The sequence below is a fragment of the Sorex fumeus genome, unplaced genomic scaffold, assembly GCF_029834395.1.
Source record: "Sorex fumeus unplaced genomic scaffold, SorFum_2.1 ptg000006l, whole genome shotgun sequence".
Taxonomy (NCBI): domain Eukaryota; kingdom Metazoa; phylum Chordata; class Mammalia; order Eulipotyphla; family Soricidae; genus Sorex; species Sorex fumeus.
Window position 1 is genome coordinate 11,364,510 of NW_026606063.1, and position 17,873 is coordinate 11,382,382.

Below are 17,873 nucleotides of genomic sequence, written 5' to 3' on the forward strand. Positions count from 1 at the left end.
CCATATGGTCCCCCGAGCACCGCCAGGAGTAATTCCTGAGTGCATGAGCCAGGAGGAACCCCTGAGCATCGCCGGGTGGGACCCAAAAAGAGAAAAAAAAAGAGTATGGTCAGCTTCAGGGCCTGAGATTCCTGAATATGAGATTGCCCCCACCCCCACCCCGAACCCCCCCTTGCCCTGACGTTTCCTTTGCAGCCACAGATCTTGGGCCAGCTAGGCAGATCCCAGAACTCAAGGCAAGGGGGTGTTCTCAGGCAGGGCTGAGCGCGACTGACGCCCCCTCTTCTGGCTGCTTGTAGGTCGCAAGGCCGGGAAGGGTTTCTACATCTACCAGGAGGGCGTGAAGAATAAGAACTTGAATTCGGAGATGGATGGGATTTTAGCCAGTCTGAAGGTGTCGTCGAAGCCCGAAGTGTAAGTGCCTTCAGTTGGTAGCCTGGTGCTCTCCCCACCCTACCCCCCTCACCCCTACCCCGAGCCCAGCTGCTCGGCCTCATTGTCTGCGGGAAGACCACTGTGCCAGGCACCTTCACCCTCCAAGTCCTTTCCACGGCTCGGGGGCACCGAGTCCAGGTCCCTGGGGACTGCGCCTGGCTCGGGGGCTGCCGCGGGCTCCGCTCTGCCACTCCTGCCTCACTGCCTCTGCGTCTCTCCCTGCCCAGCTCCTCTGACGAGGACGTCCAGTATCGCCTGGTGACGAGGTTTGTGAATGAGGCAGCCTTGTGCCTGCAGGAGGGGATCTTGGCCACCCCCGCCGAGGGAGACATCGGCGCTGTGTTCGGGCTGGGCTTCCCGCCCTGTCTCGGAGGTGGGTGTTGCACACGGGGACAGCCTGGTGTGGGGGGGGGGGCCACGTCGGAGCCCGACGCAGTCTCCTGCAGCCCAGTCCCATTCCCCACGCAGGACCCTTCCGCTTTGTGGACCTGTACGGTGCTCAGAAGATCGTCGACCGGCTCAAGAAGTACGAGGCCGTGTACGGCAAGCAGTTCACCCCCTGCCAGCTGCTGGTCGACCACGCCAACAGCAGCAAGAAGTTTTACCTGTGAGCAGGCCCCGGCGCCTGCCCCGCACACTAACCCCGCGGCCAGCAGGACTGATTTCCCCTACAGTGGCCTCAGGGAGCGGTCAGCAGAGAACAGACTAGAGCGGGTGTGCGGCGCCATCAAGTGCCTTCAGCTGGGCCCGGCACTGCCGAAGCCTGGCTGTGAGTTAGCCCGCGCGCTGGGAGCAGACCCACACCACCGAGCTCGGAACCGTCAGCCCCACGGTCCAGGACGACAGCGGCTCTGGGGCTCTCTGCGACCTGTTCCTCCCGACGAACCAGGGCTGGGCAGTGGTGGGGAGGGCATTGCTGCCCCGGTAACAATAAAAACCCTCTTTATTGGCCTCTGCCCGTTCCTCTCTCCTGCTCTTGCCCGCCCGGCCAGCACTCCTCTCTGGAGGAGTGGACGGACGGAGGAGGCACATGATTCCTCCCGGTGAGACCACGGGAATGCTCTGGGCAGCACATGAAGAGACGGGGTGGGGGGAGGAAGTGGGGGCTTCAGATGGAATTGGGCTGCTACCCAGGGGAAGGCGGCCAGGAGCCTTAGACCAGTCACACTTCCTTGTTGCCCACTTACCAAGGTCTGCCATGTGCACCTCCCAGTGTGGGAAAGCCAGGGTCAAGCAGAGGCGAGAACATTCTCCTTCAGTACATCCTGCACCCCTTGGCTGCCCTGAGTGGCTTGGTGGGGGGGCTGGCACGACAGCCAAGGCAGAAGGCCGCAGGACAAGGCCCACGGGTCGGCCCTTCTCCCCCTCCCACCCCCAGGGCAGACGTGCCCAATCTAAGTCTGAGTCGAGTGCTGGGGTGCCTGCGTGTGTGTAGAATCCTGACCGAGGCCCTTCACGGCGTATGGTGCAGTTTGAGACTGTGACTTGGCTGAGCCCAGTGCTCCACTCGGGGTGACACAGGCAGGGAAGCCAGTCGAACCAAGTCGTCGGAGTTGAGTTTCAGACCATCCAGAGCGGTCTGTAGAGAGGAAGCCTCAACAAAGCCCCCAGAGAATCAGGGTCTGAGTAGACATGCTGGGCCAGGGTGTGACGGGAGGGGCCGGACTCTCCCGCCCAGCAGCATGCCAGCGTGCTCTGTGCCTGCTGGGCCCTAGGACCCCAGGGAAGCCAGCCAACACCCAGAATTCCACACGCACTCTTCTCCGGCACTTTTATTTTCACCAGTCCTGAGGATTCTCCCGGGATCAGCAAGGAAACCATTCATTTTGCACCCGCATCCTCACACCCCTTCCCGCAGAGCAGAGCCGACCTTCACGGCTCCAGCGTGAAGCAGAGGAAATAAATACCTAGGCCGGCTCCCGCGCACCCGGCTAAGGCCAGCCCTGGCCTGACAGGAGGAAGAGTGTGGTTCTGGGGAGGGGAGGCAGGGTGGGGTGAGCTGCCCACCAGAGCAGCACTTGCGGGACCACGCAGCACGACAAGCGGGGCCCCAGGCACTAAGCTGGCCTGTGAAGGGTGCTCTGCTGTCCCACACACCCACCCCTGTGCCACTGACCGGAAACCTGGCACGGGTTCACCCCACGCCCCCTGGGCTGGGAAAGGGGATGCAGGGGCGAGACAAGCTGCTGTGACTCGGCACCAGAGCCCCAGGACGGGGTGCGGCTGTCTCCCTAACGGCACAGGACACCCAGAGCACGTCCACGGCCCACACCCACCAAGGTGGCGGGGCCTCTGGGGAGTTTGTGCTTACGTCCCCATCATCCTCCCTCGGCCTTCACCTGAACTCCGACCTGAGGGGTACAGGATGTGAGGAAGGGGGGCCCTCCTACAGGAAGGAGGGCAAAGGCATCATCAGGCCCAGGGACACGGGCAGCGGTGCTTCCGGTCCCGGCCTCGCTCAAAGATAAGGCGCACCTGGCAGGGGTCTGGCCCGGGACGGCCTCCACCCCTACCATGTCCCAACAGCCTGGGCTCTGGTGACGCTACTACTCCAGCCTCGGGTGCAGAGCTGGGGCCAGCCAGGCCTCCTGCCAGCAGTGCGGCTGCCTGGGGGCACCTCAGATCTTGGGGCGCCAGCCTTTGATGAACTGCATGATCTTCTTGACCTGCAGTTTGGTGAGGCGGAAGTCGTCTGCCAGGATGTCTTCACTGAGCTGTACGAAGATGCTGCCGTCGATGCGTTCCCGGGCGAAGAAGCTGACTACGTCCTCCGAGAGCCCGATGAAACGCAGGCTGCGGGACACCTCCTCCAGGGAGAGCGCCGACAGGTCGGCGGGGGGCTGCCAGGACACGGCCCCATCCCGGGGACTGGCAGGAGGCCCCTCCAGGCGCCCTGGCGGAAGGAGGAGGCGGGAGCCACTCCCGGCCTCGGGCCCCTGCAGGGCTGCTGGTGACAAGGGAGCAGGGACTTGCCGCAGCACCAAACCTTCTGGCTCAAAGGCCTTGGGGGGTCCAAGTGGTGAAAGGCGGGGCCCGGGTCCAGGCGCCCCCACAGCCCTGGGCTCCGGACCGCGCAGCAGGTCAGGCTCTGGGGGACTGCCCTGGCCCAGTTCAAAGGGATCCAAGGGTTCCAGGACAGGCTCCTGCCACTCGGAGGAGGACGAGGATGAGGTGGGGCAGGAGGCCGGAGCCGCGCAGTAGGCCTGGCCCGACGAGCCTGGGCCTGGGGAATACGCGGGGTTGGAGGCAGTTGGGGCCCCCGAGGTGGTAACGGGCCCCGAAAAGGGGTTAAGCGCACCAAACGGAGCAAAGCGTTTCTGGGGGTGCGAGGACTTGAACAGAGGCGGGCAGCTGTGGTAGGTCTTGACAGGGGTGTCGGCGCCCAGGAGGGAGGCCGGTCGGCTGCTCGGGGGCTCTGCCAGGGCCCTGGTGGCCTGGCCGGGCTGCGTGGTGGAAGGCAGCGTTCCGGGACCCGGGCGGCTGGAGGACTCGCCGGCCTTGCAGTCTCCCCAGGTGCAGGGGTAGCAGTAGAGCGAGTAGGCATCGGGCGAGGGCGAGCCGCTGCCGCTGCGGGCGCCCACCCTGCGGGCAGACAGCGAGAGGCTGGGTGAGGCAGAGCAAGCAGGAAGGGCCACGCACATGTGTGCCAACAGCCACGCTGGCCCCTGGGGCCGCCCGGAAGGCAGAGCAGCCTGGAACTCAGTCCCGCCCTGTTTCTTCCCACACCCCCTCGACCCCAGGTAGGATGCAACTCAGCTGAGTGTGTTACACAGTGGGCAGAGAGCATGCGTGACACCCTCCAGGCCTGAGTCTGCACCCAGGCACTGCCCCCGGGACTGCAGTGCTGCTGGGTTCCCGCACTGAACCATGGCTGGTTGGCCGAATATCACGGGCAGTAGCTTCTAGATGCTCTGAGTATTACTTAGGAGGTCTCTGTCCCCCCATCCCCAATTTTGTTTTGAGGCGTCTACACACTGCATTGCTCAGGGCTTACTCCCGGCTCTCTGCTCAAGGATCACTCCTGGGGGTCCCGGGGAACCACGTGGGCTGCTGGAGATGCCCGGGACAGCTCTGCACAAGGCAAGTGTTTATCTACCTTAACTAACTCTCGGCCCCACGGCCTCCGTGGTCAGGCTGGAGCGGGAGGGTGGCCACACAGAGACTGGGTGCCAGACCCCTCCTCCAACCCTGGAGCCCCGCCCCGCCTCCCCTCAGGAGCAGGAGCCGCTCACCCATCCTGGAGGCCAGAGCAGTAGTAGGAGAGGCTGGAGCTGGGGGAGTGGACAGGCTGCAGCTTGGGGAAGCGCGGGGGCACCGGAGGGCTGCCCGCCAGCCAGCCGCTGCCATTGCCGCCTCTCGGGGGCACCGGCGGGGCGTTGAGCAGGCGACACTCTTCCTTCACCTGGAACAGGGCATGCAGTGACTCCCCCACCCCGCCTCTGACAGCTGGGGCTTCCTCCCGTCCCAAGGACTGACGCATCTCTTGCTCACACCCCTCCTGTTCTGGGCCCCCATCCTCAGGGACCAACCAGACATCTCCTAGCCTTGGAAGTGCACCCCAGTGTGGACCAGAGTCAAGGGTGCAGGGAGGAGCAGTTTGGGGGTCTCCTCGGGGAGAAGACGCGAAAAGGGAAGGTGGGCATGTGCCCTCTGGACCCCGCCCTCAAAAGCCCTGGGAACTTGGACTCGGACAAGCAGGGTTCCTGGAGGGACCCCCGGCTGCAGTGAATGCGGTGACCCTGAGTGAGACACAGTGGCTGGAAGCAGCCGCTACAGGACGCGGGTTCCCGAGATGAGGCTCTTCGAGTCTCTGCTCCAATTCTGGGGCTCCCCCAACTCCGTGGGCCGGGCTCCCATGCGCATGTCCTGGAGCCCTGTGACGCCCCCCTCCAGGATCTCCGGGCGCAGAACTCCCCTTTCCAGCGCCCCTCCGGCGGGTCCACTCACCGCTTCGGATTTGGGGGGGACGGGAGGGGGCGGCGCCTCGGGCTCCAGATGGGGCGGCCCGGCCCCGAAGGAGATGAGATCGGGCCCCGGGGGCGGCCGGGAGCGACCCTCGGCCGGGCCGTCGGCTGCCTGGTGCGCCCACAGCTCCTCGTAGGGGATCTCGGCAGGCGGTGCGGCGGGCTCGGGCGCGGCGGCCCAGTCGGGGCTCACGTAGTCCTGGTCGCCGTCGCCTGGCGGGCCGGGGGCGCGGGCAGGCAGAGGCGCGCGCGGGGGCGCGGGCAGGCAGAGGCGCGCGCGGCGCGGGCTGGCGCCGTCATCGGCCAGCTCGGCGGGCGCCTCGCGCACGGCCGTCGAGTACTCGTCGGGGTCGAAGCGCTCGCGGCAGTAGGACGCACTGTCGCGCACCAGGCGCTCGACGCGCGGGTCCCCGGCCAGCAGGCCCTGTGGCAGCGCGAAGCGCGGCGTGTCGGTGAGCAGCAGGAAGTGCAGCGGCGCGGGGCCCTCGCGGCGCAGCGCCAGCCCCAGCACCACGGTCTTGGAGATGATGCTCACCAGCTTGTAGCAGTGACCCTCCCGCACCGGGTGCAGGTCGTAGGGGTTGCGCGGCGGCCGGCTGGGCACCAGCACGTTCACCGGCAGCCGCACGCGCTCGATGATGGCCCGCACCGTGTGCTCGCCCTCCTGCATCTGCAGTTCCAGCGGGCTGCGCGTGCTGAAGCGGCCCTGGCACTGGAAGGGCAGGCTCAGGCTCTCGTTGGTGCGGTGGTTCATGCAGATGAGGCAGGGCATCTTGCCTTTGAGGGACCGCGCGCTGCTGCCGCCGCCGCCACCGCCGCCGCCGCCGCTGCCGCCCGCGGTCCCCGGGGCCCCGGGGCCGCCACCCCCCATGCCCGCCAGCGCCCCGGCCCGGCCCAGCTTGCGCAACAGCGTGGTGAAGCGCGAGCGCTCCTTGGTGCTCTTGGCGCACAGGATCTCCGCCTGGCCCATGAGCGTGAGCTCGTCGCCCGCGTGCAGCGTGAAGTTGTACACCTCGCTGTCCTCGCTGAACTCGCCGGACACCACCTGTGGGCCCAGAAGCCGGCGGCGGTGCCTCAGCTGCGCGGTCCTTGGCACCTCTGAGCCACCCTCTGGGGCTGAGACCAGAGAGCCTGCAGCCAATAGTACATCCCGCTGCCCGGGTTCGAAAACTGGGCACTGCCAGGAATGAGCACCAGAGCCAGGAATAGCCCCAGAGCACCCTGGGATGTGGCCCAGATACACAAGGGCACTGGGCTTAGGGGATCCGGGGCCCCTTGTCCATACTGGAATATCTGTGGCGGACATGGAAGGTCAGATGAGTTATCTCTAGGTAACTGACTGCATGCCTAGCTCTTACTCTGAAAGGGGGCTGGAAGGAGTAAACACATTCTGTGCAGGGACTTAGCTTTGAAGATTAAATAGTCATTTTCCTGGGGCCGGAGCCCATGCTTTGCCTGCCTCTCATCCAGGCTCTGTCTCACCAGGAGTGAGCCCCAAACAACAGTGCCAGGCGTGGGCCCAAAAAAGAAATCAAATCAGCCCTTTTCTTCTCCTGATCTTTAAAGCCTGCACAATAATAAGGTTCTACCCCTGGTTCGAAGACAGAGATCAAGTGGCCGAATGCATGCCTTGCTCAATGGAGAACCGGGTCTGATTCCCTGGATCACATGGTTCCCAGAGACCAGAGGAGTGGCCCCCAAACACAGAGCAAGGAGTCACTCCCACCCCTGCACTACTGGGTGTGGTCCCCCCAAAAGATCCACCTGCTCGATAAGGCTTCTGGGAAGAGAAATGCATTGGAGAGAGGGGAAGGTTTGAAGCACCACTGGAACATAAGCAGGGACACCTCCTAGGCCCGCCGTACACACCCCACCCTATGGAAGTGACTCTAACTGCCCGGGGCACTTGCCCATTGGGCCTTGGCCCTTCCATCTCCCAGTGGAAATTCTAGCCCAATTCCCAGGAGCCCTGATGTAACAGGGCCACACCCTGCCTTCTGGTCCTAGACCCTCATGGGCAACCCCTCCTGTGAGAGCAGCGGGGCCTGGTGCGGGGCAGACTGACCTTGACGCTGAACGTGATGGCCTCCATCACAAAGATGCGGTCTGGGAAGACGCTGGCCACCTCCTCCACGCTGCTGAAGTACCGCACCGGCTCCCGCACGTCCCGGGCCTGCTCCAGCAGCTTGAACTTCCCTAAGCAGGAGGGGACACAGCTGCTGGGAGCTGCCTCCCCAGCACCCTCATGGGTCCCCCTTCTTTTTCGGCAGGGTGGCACACCCAGCGGTGCTCAGGGCTTACTCCTGGCTTTGTGCGCAGGGAACTACATGCGGTGCTGGGATTGAACCCAGGTGAGCACATGCGAGGTAAACGCCCTTCCCCCCGCGCTATCCTCTGGGCCGGTCAGGGCGGCCCTTCCTGCTCCTTTCGTCTCGGCTGGCCCCTCTGCAGCACGAGATGGACAGACCCAAGGGCAGGTCTGAGCCGGGCAGAGTGGAAAGGGCGAGTGAGCAGTGTTGTGTCTCCACAAGGTGCGACAGACTCCTAGCAGAGCATGCTCAGGCCCCCATCCTGCCCCTCTGAGCCCACACACCTAACACACGGGGCTCCTAGAGACCCCCAAATCCAAACATAAATCCAGGGTATGACGAATCAGAAAGAGAAGCCCCTCGCCCCTCGTGCCTGGCCACTCTGAGCCCCTCTGGGGAGCAGCCCCGCTTCCCCCAACGCTGGCCCGGAGGGCAGGAAGCAGGAAGGACAGGTCAGCTTCCACGCGGCCAGAGGCGCCCCTTTCTCCTCCCCCACATCCCCACAAACGACCAGGCCCAGCAGGCAGGCGGCGGGAGCCCCGTGGGGAGCGCTGGAGCGGGTCTGGCCGGCGGGCCGGGAGGATGTGGCCGGAGATCGATGTAACCATGGCAGCCTGCAGCGGCTGGGTCAAGGCCGCCGAGGAAGGCACGCGCCCCCCCCCCCCAGCCTGCCCCTCCCTGCAGCCCCGGGGGCGCTTCCTCTCTGGCCTCCCCCGGGAGTGCCTCCGAGCATCGGGGCCGAGTCCCAGCCTCGGGCGTCTGCGCGATGTCGCCCTCGTCGTCCTCGGGGCCCCATCGCCCCATCACCGCGCGAACGCGCTCGGCCCCGCAGACCACCTGGGGCACAGGTGTTCAGCGCTCCCCGCTGGGAAGGGGCGCGGCCCTGCGCCCCCGGGAAGAGACTTTGAGCTGGGACCGTCCCAAGGGTGAAGCCCGGGCACCCCGCAGCGCCCCAGCCCGCTCCCACCGCCCTCCCTGTTCGCACCATAATTCATTCACTAAGGGAGGGAGATTCATTAAGGGCCGAGCCCCCCCTCCCCCACCGCCTCGGCCCTTTCCCCTCCCCTGGGGGGCTCCCCTCCCCCTCCAGGCGGCCCGTCGCCCAACACAATGCTGGGACTGAGGCGGGGTGTGATACCCCTGCAGACCAGCTGCCACCCACCCGTTGACCACCGCCAGGGTGGGCGCGCTGTCCAGGGCAGAACAGAGAGGAGCCTCGCACCCCTCCTCTAAGGTGAGCCACGCCCAGCGGGGCGGGGGCAGCCGGTCCTCCCAGGCTTTGGGGCACAGGGATAAGCTGCTCCCACCAACAGTGGTTTCCAGCCAAAGCTTCTCCCAAATCTTTGCCTCTCTATCCCCAGAAGACATGTTGACCCCCCACCCCCTGGACCAGACAGGCGGGGAACTCTGTACCTGGGCAGCCACCATCAGGGACCCACACCATCAAGCCCCAAAAGTACCTGTCAGTGCCCCTGGGACCCCCCCCCCATGAGGTTCCATCCCGCATGCAGCTGCAGGAGCCCCTGAGCATTGCAGGTGTGGCCCCCGAACCCGAACCCGATAAATAACGTACTGGAGTGATCAGCTGACCCAGCGGGCGAGTCCGGAGGTAGATAGGCTGGCCCGGGGGTGGGGTGCAGTTCTGGCTCCAACACAGAAGCTGGGTGCACACAGGGAGTCTGGGGCCTCCCCCCACAAGGCACAACACCCCAACAAAGGACTTCTTTTCTTTTTTTGGTTAGTTCTGAGCCCCACCCAGGGATGCTCAGGGCTTACTCCCTGCGCTGCACTCAGGAATCACTCCTGGCAGGCTCAGGGGACCATGTCAGATGCTGGGGACCGAACCGGGTCATCCTTGTACAAAGCAAGTGCCCTGGCCACTGTACTATCGCTCCAGCTCCTCAGCAAAGGCCTGTAGTATGGCCGGCCCCAAAGGCCAGTCCCTGTGGCCCGGGCATCCCCCATGCGGTGGGCAGCGCAGCTGGCTCTGGTCTCCTGCAGCCGCAGGCGTCCCGCACAAACCAGAGCAGGGGGGCTCATTAGCATCATCTTATTTAAAAGTCTAAAGTGTTAACATTCGCTTTGGAAGTGAGTGAAGACAATGAGTTTCACACACACACAGCCACACACACAGCGGGAGAGGCGACAGATGCTGGCCGTACCACGGTGGCCGAGCACCGCCCTTTGTTTCCAGGATGCTAAAAAGATGCAATTGAGGCTTCTCAGAGGCTTCTTGGGGCACAGGAAAGCTCTTATCAAGCAAGGTTTGGTGTGCTGCTGTTTGCAGGTATGTATATATTTATATCTGGTTTGGTGGCCCCAGCGGGCTGTGCTCAGGAATCACTTCTGGCCAGGCTCCAGGGATACCAGGGATCGAATCCGGGTCGGCCTTGTACAAGGCAAGTGCCCTAGGTACTATATTAACTCTCAGGCCCCCTCATTAGTATAAAACTGTTGGAAGGCCCTGGCCTTGTCCAAGGTTGACCCTGGTTTCATTTCTGTACCCTCTAGTCTCCCGAGTACCACCAGGTGTGACCCCTGAACGCAGGAGTAAGTGCTGAGCATGGTCAGGTGTGGCCCCTTCCCCCAATCTCTTTTGCTGGTTTTTTTTTTTGGAAGCACACCTGGCAGTGCTCGGGGATCATTCCTAGGCAAGCTCAGGGAACTACGTAGGGTGACGGGGATCAAACCCGGGTCAGCTGTGTGCAAGGCAAACGCCCTACCTGCTGTTCTATCACTCCAGCCCTCCTCCCAATTTTTTTTTTTTAAACAGAATCTTTTGGGAATTGGACAGCTACTGCAGAGATTCAGACACCTGCCTTGTATAAAGTCATAGGGCAGACCCTGGTTCAATCCAGGCATGGAGTATTGTCCCCTGAGCACCACCAGGGGTCACTCCTGAGCACAGTGAGGACTAGTGTCTGCTAGTGGTTCACACACTCGCCCCAAAACAAAATTATAAACAAAATCTTTCTTTTGGAACCAGACTGGGGCTCAGGGGGTGAGTGCTTGGGTGCTTGCCCTGCCTGTGTGAGGGCCCAGTTCCAGCCCAGCCCCACACCACAGAAAAACACAACCAAGTGAATCTTTGGAAGGGGGAGAGGGAGAAAGGGAGAGAAGGAAAGAGGGAGAGAGGGAGAGAAGAGTGTGAAGAGAGAGAGAGAGGGAGGGAGAGAGAGGGAGAGAGTTGTTATCATGGAACCCAGGGCTTCACAAAGACGAGGCCTCGGCCCTACCACTGACCCCCATGCCTAGTAAACACTATTTTAAATGAAGGTTTGCCCACCAGTGAGCGAAGTCACAGTTCCTGAGAGTCGGGCCCCACAGATCCAGCAGAAACCCACCAGCCCCCAATTCCCACCCTCCTCCCAGGCCTGCTCGGCCCTGCAGCTCCAAGGAAAGGGGTGACCAACAGCTGCCCGCCCCAGCGGTCCTGTGCAGCTGTCCTGGCCAGGCGCACCTGGGTACTGCAGGGGGATGTCGATCTTGGGCCCGATGACGTAGTGGCCCTCCTCCAGCGTGTGGGCCGTCACGGTGGTCCACTGGCGGCAGGAGTGGATGAGCAGGATGTCACGCTCACTGACGCCCTCGGCATACTCCCCTGGGTGCAGGGAGCACAGGGAAAGGAACAAGCGTGAGGGGTCAGAGAGAACGGGGTGAGCCCCAGGTCTGTAGTCCCCAACGGTTGGGCCAGGGGGAGCAGAGTCAGGCTCTCTCTCGGGGTCCCGGGCCTCCCCACCCTCGCCCTGCTCAGTCTGTCAAAGAGACCCTGCTATCCCAGGCTGTGAGGGGGACCAGGGCTCCCCAAGAGGAGGAACAGAATTATGGCCGACTTGAGGCTCCAGTGAAAGGGGCCTGACCCTCTCCCCTCCCCCCTGCTTGTTCTCAGCCTACAGGGAGGCGGGGGTAAGGAGGCTGGTTGTGGGGGGCAGGGAGGGCAGAGCAGGGGCTGCGGGCTGATGGCCCCAGCTGTCCCTCTCCCCAGAGGAGCTGACCCCCACCCTCTCACACTGCATCTCCTGCATTCGGGGGACCCCAAAGAGAGAAGACTGTCTCCAAGCCCTCCACGCTCCGACTCGGGTTCAGTTCGGAAGACAGGAGGGGCCAGTTCAGGGAAAGCGGCACAGGCAGAGGTGTCTGGAGGGGTCTGGGCTCCCCGAGGCTCCAACCCCGGCAACAGTTTCCAGGGGAGCAGAAGGGGGCAGCCCAGTTTCTAGGAGCTGGTCTCCTGGCTGCAGCTGGGGGCCCCCGAGGGGGTGGGGGGGGGGGCGCAGCCCCTCAGTAAACTTGGCCTCCCAGATAGCTGGGGCTCCCATGAGGTCTGTGTGCAGGGGGGCGGGGGTGGGGGCTAGAGGGGGGCAGGGACCTGGCTCCCTTTGAGGGGGCAGAGTCATCCCCAGCTCTCAGCTCCGCGTCCCCAACAGCCAATGCGGTCACCGCACACACAGGAACAGCATGTCCCCAGGGAGACAGCTCAGTCTCCCGGTCCCCAAGGGGTCGCTCCCGAGTGCCAAGTACAAGACTGTTTCATGCCACACTCACTGGGACCGGCCACGGCCACCACACCAGTTACTCAGCCACCGAGCTCCACGGATGCCACTGGGGGGGCAATAACGGGGCTGTAGGGTGCCGAGGAGCCCCGTGGCTAAGGAGCACAGAAAGTTGTGGGGTGGCGGGAATGGGGACAGTGTCAAAGGAGGACGCGCGGCCGGCCGGGCCTCCCCGTCCGCAGCGCACGCGCCCCCACGCCGTCGCCGCCGCCGAGGCAGCCGCGGGTCACACGCTGGTCCTTGGGGTGTTCTCCAGGTCGTGGGCGCCCGGCAAGTCCGGCGGCCCGGATGCTCCCACGGCGCCCGCCGCCCACGGGGCCCACTCCCCCCGCGCCGCGGCAGCAGGAGGGGACTCCGGGCCCGGGCCGCGCAGGAGAGGAGCCTGCGGGCCCCATTAGCATGCAGGGAAGCGAGTGTGCCAACGCGGGCCAAACCCCTATTCTTCTCGCACACAAAACCCCCGGCCCGGCTGCCAGCCCCGGCTCCCGCCCCTCCCCCCGCCGGGCAGCCCCCGCTTCCCCCAAGCGGTCCCCTCGCTCCGCGCGGCCTCCGGGAGCGCACCCCCGCCCGGCACGGGGGAACCCGCACAGCGGCCCCAGGCTCGGGGTCCCTAAGAAGTAGGTGGGGGGACCGGAGGCGGCTCCAGAGCACGCGGAATTAGGGAGCAGCGAGAAGGGTCCCAAGCGGGGCGGGAGGGAAGCCAGAGTCCGAGGCCCGAGGGACGCGGGGGGGCGGCGGGGTGGGATCGAGGGGGACAGGCCGGAGACAAAGAGACGGAGGGGGCGCGGCCCCCGGCGGGGTGCGGAGCGGCGGGGACAGGGGTGCTCCGACGGGGCGGGCGCGGCGGCCGGGCCGCGCTCCGAGCCCCAAGCCGGGCCGGGCAGCTCATTCCCGCTCCAGACCCTGTCTCGGGTCCGGCTGTCCGTGCCTGTGCCCGACCCGGGCGCCCAGGAGGAGCGCGACTCACGTTGGGGTGCCGGGACCCCGTTTCCCCCGGGGAGGCGCACCGAGAGGCGCGCGCGGCCGGCGCGGGGGAGCCGGGGGACCCGAGCGCATCCTCCGCGCCTGGCTCGCACCGGCCCGAAACGACCCCCCGCCGCTTCCTCGCCGCCGGCCCCCCCGCGCCGGCCCCTCCGCGCCCCGGTACCTGGCCCGAGGCAGGCGAGCGTGGGCAGGCGGCAGCGGCTGACGATGAGGTCCAGCGGGAAGGCGCCCATGCTCCAGCGCAGCCCGGCCAGCCCGGCCGCCAGCTTCTCCATGGCATGGGGCGCCCCGACGGCCCGGCCCGCGCGCCCCCCGCCGCCGCCTCCCGGGCTCCCCGCGCCGCCGGCCCCGGCCCGGCTCGGCGTCACGTGGCCGGACTCCCGCCGGGCGCCCGCCCCCCGCCCCCCCGCCCCACCCCCGGCCCGCGCCAGGCCCCGCCTCCGCGCCGCCCACCCGGCCCGCGCGTCCAGGTGACCGCGGCGCGCCCACCACCCCGGGGACCCGCGCAGCGGGTGCGGGGCTGGCGGGGAGGGCCCGGCCGCCGCTGCCACCGCCCCCTCGGGCCGCGCCGGGGCCTGTCCCGCTGCCCCGAGCTGCGGCCGCCGCGCTCCGGGGACAGTCCGCTCCCCACGGCCCCGCCGGGCCAGCGCCTCCACCCCATTTCACCGATGAGCAAAGTGAGGCGCAGCGTGGGGACGAGCGAGGGTCACCCGGGCTAGCCGCGGGCTTGGCCACAACCCCTGCCCCCCCCTCCCGCCCGCACCCCGGCTGCCCCGGCACCCAGCCCCGCGCGCGGTCCTCGGAGTGGCCAAGACCGGCCGGTTGCGCCGCGGGGCCGCGGTCTCCCCCGCCCCCCCCCCCCCCCCCCGGCACGTTTTTCGTCCTTCCCTGCTCTCCTCGCCGCCTGCCGCCGACCCCTCTTGGCTCGGGCTCCCGAGCGCCCCTTGGGAATCCCTTCCCGGCAGCCGCGGTGGCCTCGGTCCAGCACCCCCCGGCCTCGCCCCGTGTGTCTGCAGCGGCCCCTGCAGCTGACCAGGCGTTGATGCAGCCGGTCTGGAGGGAAGAGTGGGCTGCCCAGACAAGGCTGTCAACGCCCTTAAGAACTCATGAACGTGAGTCCAGTGTGTCCCCAGGGAGATGACCCCCCCCACACACACACACACACACAGGAGCACAGACCTCTTCGGCTGAGGTGACTAGTATCAGGGTCCAAGGGCCGGAACCTGGGAGAAAGGCCGAGAGTCCCTTCTAACCCAAGTCTCCATCCTAGCCAGAGAAAGGGACAAGCCCGCCCCCAGTCTTTCTCCTGAGTGGGGGGACATCCGGTAATGTGTCATCCAGATGTCTCTAGCCAAGGGGACACTATGCAGCCACTAAAAACAGAGAAATCCCAGGGGCCAGGAAGATGCCCAAAGATGCACAGGTTTGGCACAGGAAGGCCGGGCTCACATCCCCAGAACCACGCACCTACTCCCCTGAGCATCCCAGATTGTTTGTGATGCCAGTTTATTGAGATATAATATATAACATTGAGGATTATTAGCTACACAGACAGTGTTCAGTTCTGCGTTTTTGGTATATTCTTTGTTGTTGTCGTTGTTGAATCACCGTGAGAACACTCACAAAGTCTTTCAGTTCAAGCCTCGGTCAGTCATACAATGATCAAACACCTGTCCCTTCACCAGTGCGCATTTTCCACCACCAAGAACCCCAGTATACGCCCCCTCCTACCCACCTCCCACCTGTGTGGCAGATTTCCACTTTACTCTCTCTCTTCCTCTATGTTGATCACATTCAGTATTACGACAAAAGACCCACCACTGTTATTTGGAATTTTCCCGAACATTCAGACCTGCCACAAAGACATCATTAGAAAATTTATTTTCTAATGCTGCTTATGAAGAGCATATGATGTTGTGAAGCCACAATAGTGGCCACATGAATATGGAATTCTAATATTTTAGTAATAAACCTAGAGGGATTACTGCCAGAAGCCCTTGGGTTCCGAGATTAGTATGTGCGCCTCCGGGTTCATGGTCGGTCAGAAGCTGGAGGAGGCATTTGAGGGTGGCAACCCGGAGCATTGTCATGGCGGGGAGCAGGGCTGATTCCAACCCCCATCCCATGAAGCTCCACGTGCCTCATCAATGCAGTCACATACCTGGCTTTTCATTAGGCTCTAAAAAATGCAGGACACCATGTCGCCGCCACAGAGGGGAACAGACAGAGGGACAGACACCCTTCCCCTCCCAGGGGAAGCACCATAGTTAAATACACAGTCCAGATGCATTTCGGTTGGGGATTATCTTTTTGCTCACCACCATTCAAGCCTAATTTTCAGGAAGAAATGCTGTTTTTAGTATATTCTTGAGTGTGCAACTGTAGCCAATGTTTTAAAAGTTCCTAAAAGAACTGGAGAAATGGTTCTGGGGGAAGGCATGTGGCTGGCAGGTTTAGTCCTGAGCACAGAGCCAGGAAAGACCCTGTGTCCTGCCTCCTGAGGACCCTCACCAGCCCCATCAATAAATACATCTTTTAAAGTTTCTAAAAGAAAATATGTCCCCGGGAAGGAGCCAATCTCTTCCCTACACTGATTCACTTTTGTTGTTGTTTGGGGCCACTCCTGGCACTGCTCAGTAGTTAGTCCTGGCTCTGCACTCAGGAATCACTCCTGGCGGTGGCCAGGGGACCCTATGGGATGCCAGGGATCGAACCCAGGTTGGCCGCATGCAAGGCAAATTCCCTACTCACTGTACTGTCGCTCCAGCCCCAACACGCTAATCCACTTTTTTTCCCCTCTCATTTTGCGAACGCCATGCAGCTCCCTCGCAATGGAGTGGTAGAAACTGTGGTCCTCTGCACCCGCCTCCTTTCATTCAGCCAGCATCCTCCAGCTTCCCCCAGGAAGTAGCCCCTGTCAGTGTGCTTGGTTTTTCCCGAACTATTCCAATGTTTAGATACCTCACGTGTATTGATTTGCTCATAAACTGGTGAGCAATCATTGGAGTTGTTTCCCCTTTCTCAGAACCAAGAAGGGATTGGTGGGGGGAAAAAAAAACCATGTCAACACTATGTTTGGGGCCACACTTGTGGCGCTCAGGGGCCACTCCCAGCTCAGTGCTTGGGGGTCGCTCCTGGTGGTGCTCAGAGAACTATGCCGCCTGCTTGCAAAGACTGTGCCCGGCCCGTGAAGCTGCCCCTCCAGCCCTGGTTTCCTTCCTGAGTTGGCTGTGTGCAAATGAAGCACCCTACCCACTGCACTATCTCTCCAGCCTCAGAGATTTTTTTGTTTTAACTAAGGAAAAAAATAAGTGTTTGCCAAAAAACAACACATACACAGACCAAGCTAAAAAGAGCAAATGTAGCTGGGTTTTGCATTTCTCTTACTGTCTTGTCGGGGAATTTAGTTATACTTGATTGGAATCAAAGTCCCAGTAATAAAATTCCATCCATTTTTCCCCCTGCAATTGACGCTGGTCTTAGGGCGTTTCTCATGGGCTGATTTGGTTCCTCCAGTCCCTTGGGCGTTGCTTTGTCTTTGGATTTTCTCCAAGTGGCGCAACAAGGGGCAGATCAACTCAGGACTGACCTGGGGGCACAGGGAGCTGTGCCCACTACCAATGCCCAGGGTGTCTCCAAAACACCCAATTCCCCCCACTGGGCATATGCAGAGCAGAGGGGAAACCGGGGTTCAGACGCAACACACACACACACCGCATGGGCCCCCAAGGCTGGCTGGGAGCAGCCGCTAAGCAGAGACCCGGTGTGTGGATCCCAAAGCAGAAACTGCCCCGGCCAGAGCTGACTGTCCTCTCCTGGAGCGCCCGGGAGGAAGCACTTCGGTTCTGTCACTTGTCTGCATCTTCCCTGGGCTCTCTCCTCACGGATCCGGGGGGTACTTGGCTCATGGCTACCCACAGATAAGTAAGGCAGAACTGGCGAAGGGCTCTGCTGTGTAAGGTACCCCGATTCCTTCCAGAGCAGGCAGGGCCAGTTATAGAACACGAGTTGAGGCATGGCCTTGCATGTGGGCACCCCTGGGGGATCCCCAGCACCGTCTAGGGCCCCCTGAGCACTGCCAGGATGAGCACAGATCCCAGAGAACAGGGCCAGGAGGAGCCCCAGAGAATAGTTTGGTGTGCCCCATACCCACATTAAATACACTAAATACAGTCTATACAGAAATGAAAAAAAAAATGTGTCTGCGGCATGGAGATGTGGCAAGGCACATAACCTTGCTGGTGTGATCCTTGGGGTTAGATTCTTGGAGAAAAAGAAAGAGGAAAGAAGGAAGGAGGGAAGGAAGGAAGGAAGGAGGGAGGGAGGGAGAAATGGAGGGAGAAATGGAGGAAGGGAGTGAAGGAGAAAGGAAGGAGGGAGGGAGGAAGGGAGGGAGGGAGGGAAGGAAGGAAGGAGGGAGGAAGGAGGAGGGAAGGAGAAAGGAAGAAAGGAATGAAGGGATGAAGGAGGGAGGGAGGGAGGGAGGAAGGAGGGAAGGAAGGAAGGAGGGAGGAGAGAAGAAGGAAGGATGGAAGGAAAGGAAGGAAGGAAGGAAGGAGGGAGGGATGGATGGAGGGAGGGAGGCAGGGAGGGAGGGAGGGAGGAAGGAAGGAGGGAGGGAGGGAAGGAGG

General features: G+C 63.2%; 2 protein-coding genes across 3 annotated transcripts in view; one reads left to right on the forward strand and one right to left on the reverse strand.

Moving 5' to 3' along the window:
• HADHA (hydroxyacyl-CoA dehydrogenase trifunctional multienzyme complex subunit alpha) overlaps nucleotides 1-1,386 on the forward strand; it is a 41,845-nt gene extending 40,459 nt beyond the window's left edge. Inside the window, exons 18-20 of the mRNA XM_056123058.1 lie at nucleotides 300-414; nucleotides 663-808; nucleotides 904-1,386. Coding sequence (XP_055979033.1) covers nucleotides 300-414; nucleotides 663-808; nucleotides 904-1,046 — 404 coding nt within the window. The 3' untranslated portion in view covers nucleotides 1,047-1,386. The remainder of the gene's footprint in view (nucleotides 1-299; nucleotides 415-662; nucleotides 809-903) is intronic.
• Nucleotides 1,387-2,831: 1,445 nt separating this feature from the next.
• Nucleotides 2,832-13,616, reverse strand: GAREM2 (GRB2 associated regulator of MAPK1 subtype 2). 2 transcript variants are annotated; one of them, XM_056123206.1, is made up of 7 exons: nucleotides 13,406-13,616; nucleotides 11,169-11,309; nucleotides 7,465-7,595; nucleotides 5,935-6,444; nucleotides 5,383-5,823; nucleotides 4,668-4,837; nucleotides 2,832-4,017 (listed from the first exon to the last, which is right to left on the reverse strand). In XM_056123206.1, the coding sequence occupies exons 1-7, from the start codon at nucleotides 13,515-13,517 to the stop codon at nucleotides 3,054-3,056; spliced, it is 2,469 nt and encodes an 822-aa protein (XP_055979181.1). In that variant the 5' UTR covers nucleotides 13,518-13,616; the 3' UTR covers nucleotides 2,832-3,053. The 2 variants fall into 2 exon arrangements, with proteins under 2 accessions (XP_055979181.1, XP_055979171.1); XM_056123196.1 differs by having other exon boundaries at nucleotides 5,383-6,444; nucleotides 13,406-13,615.
• Nucleotides 13,617-17,873: the final 4,257 nt, after the last annotated feature.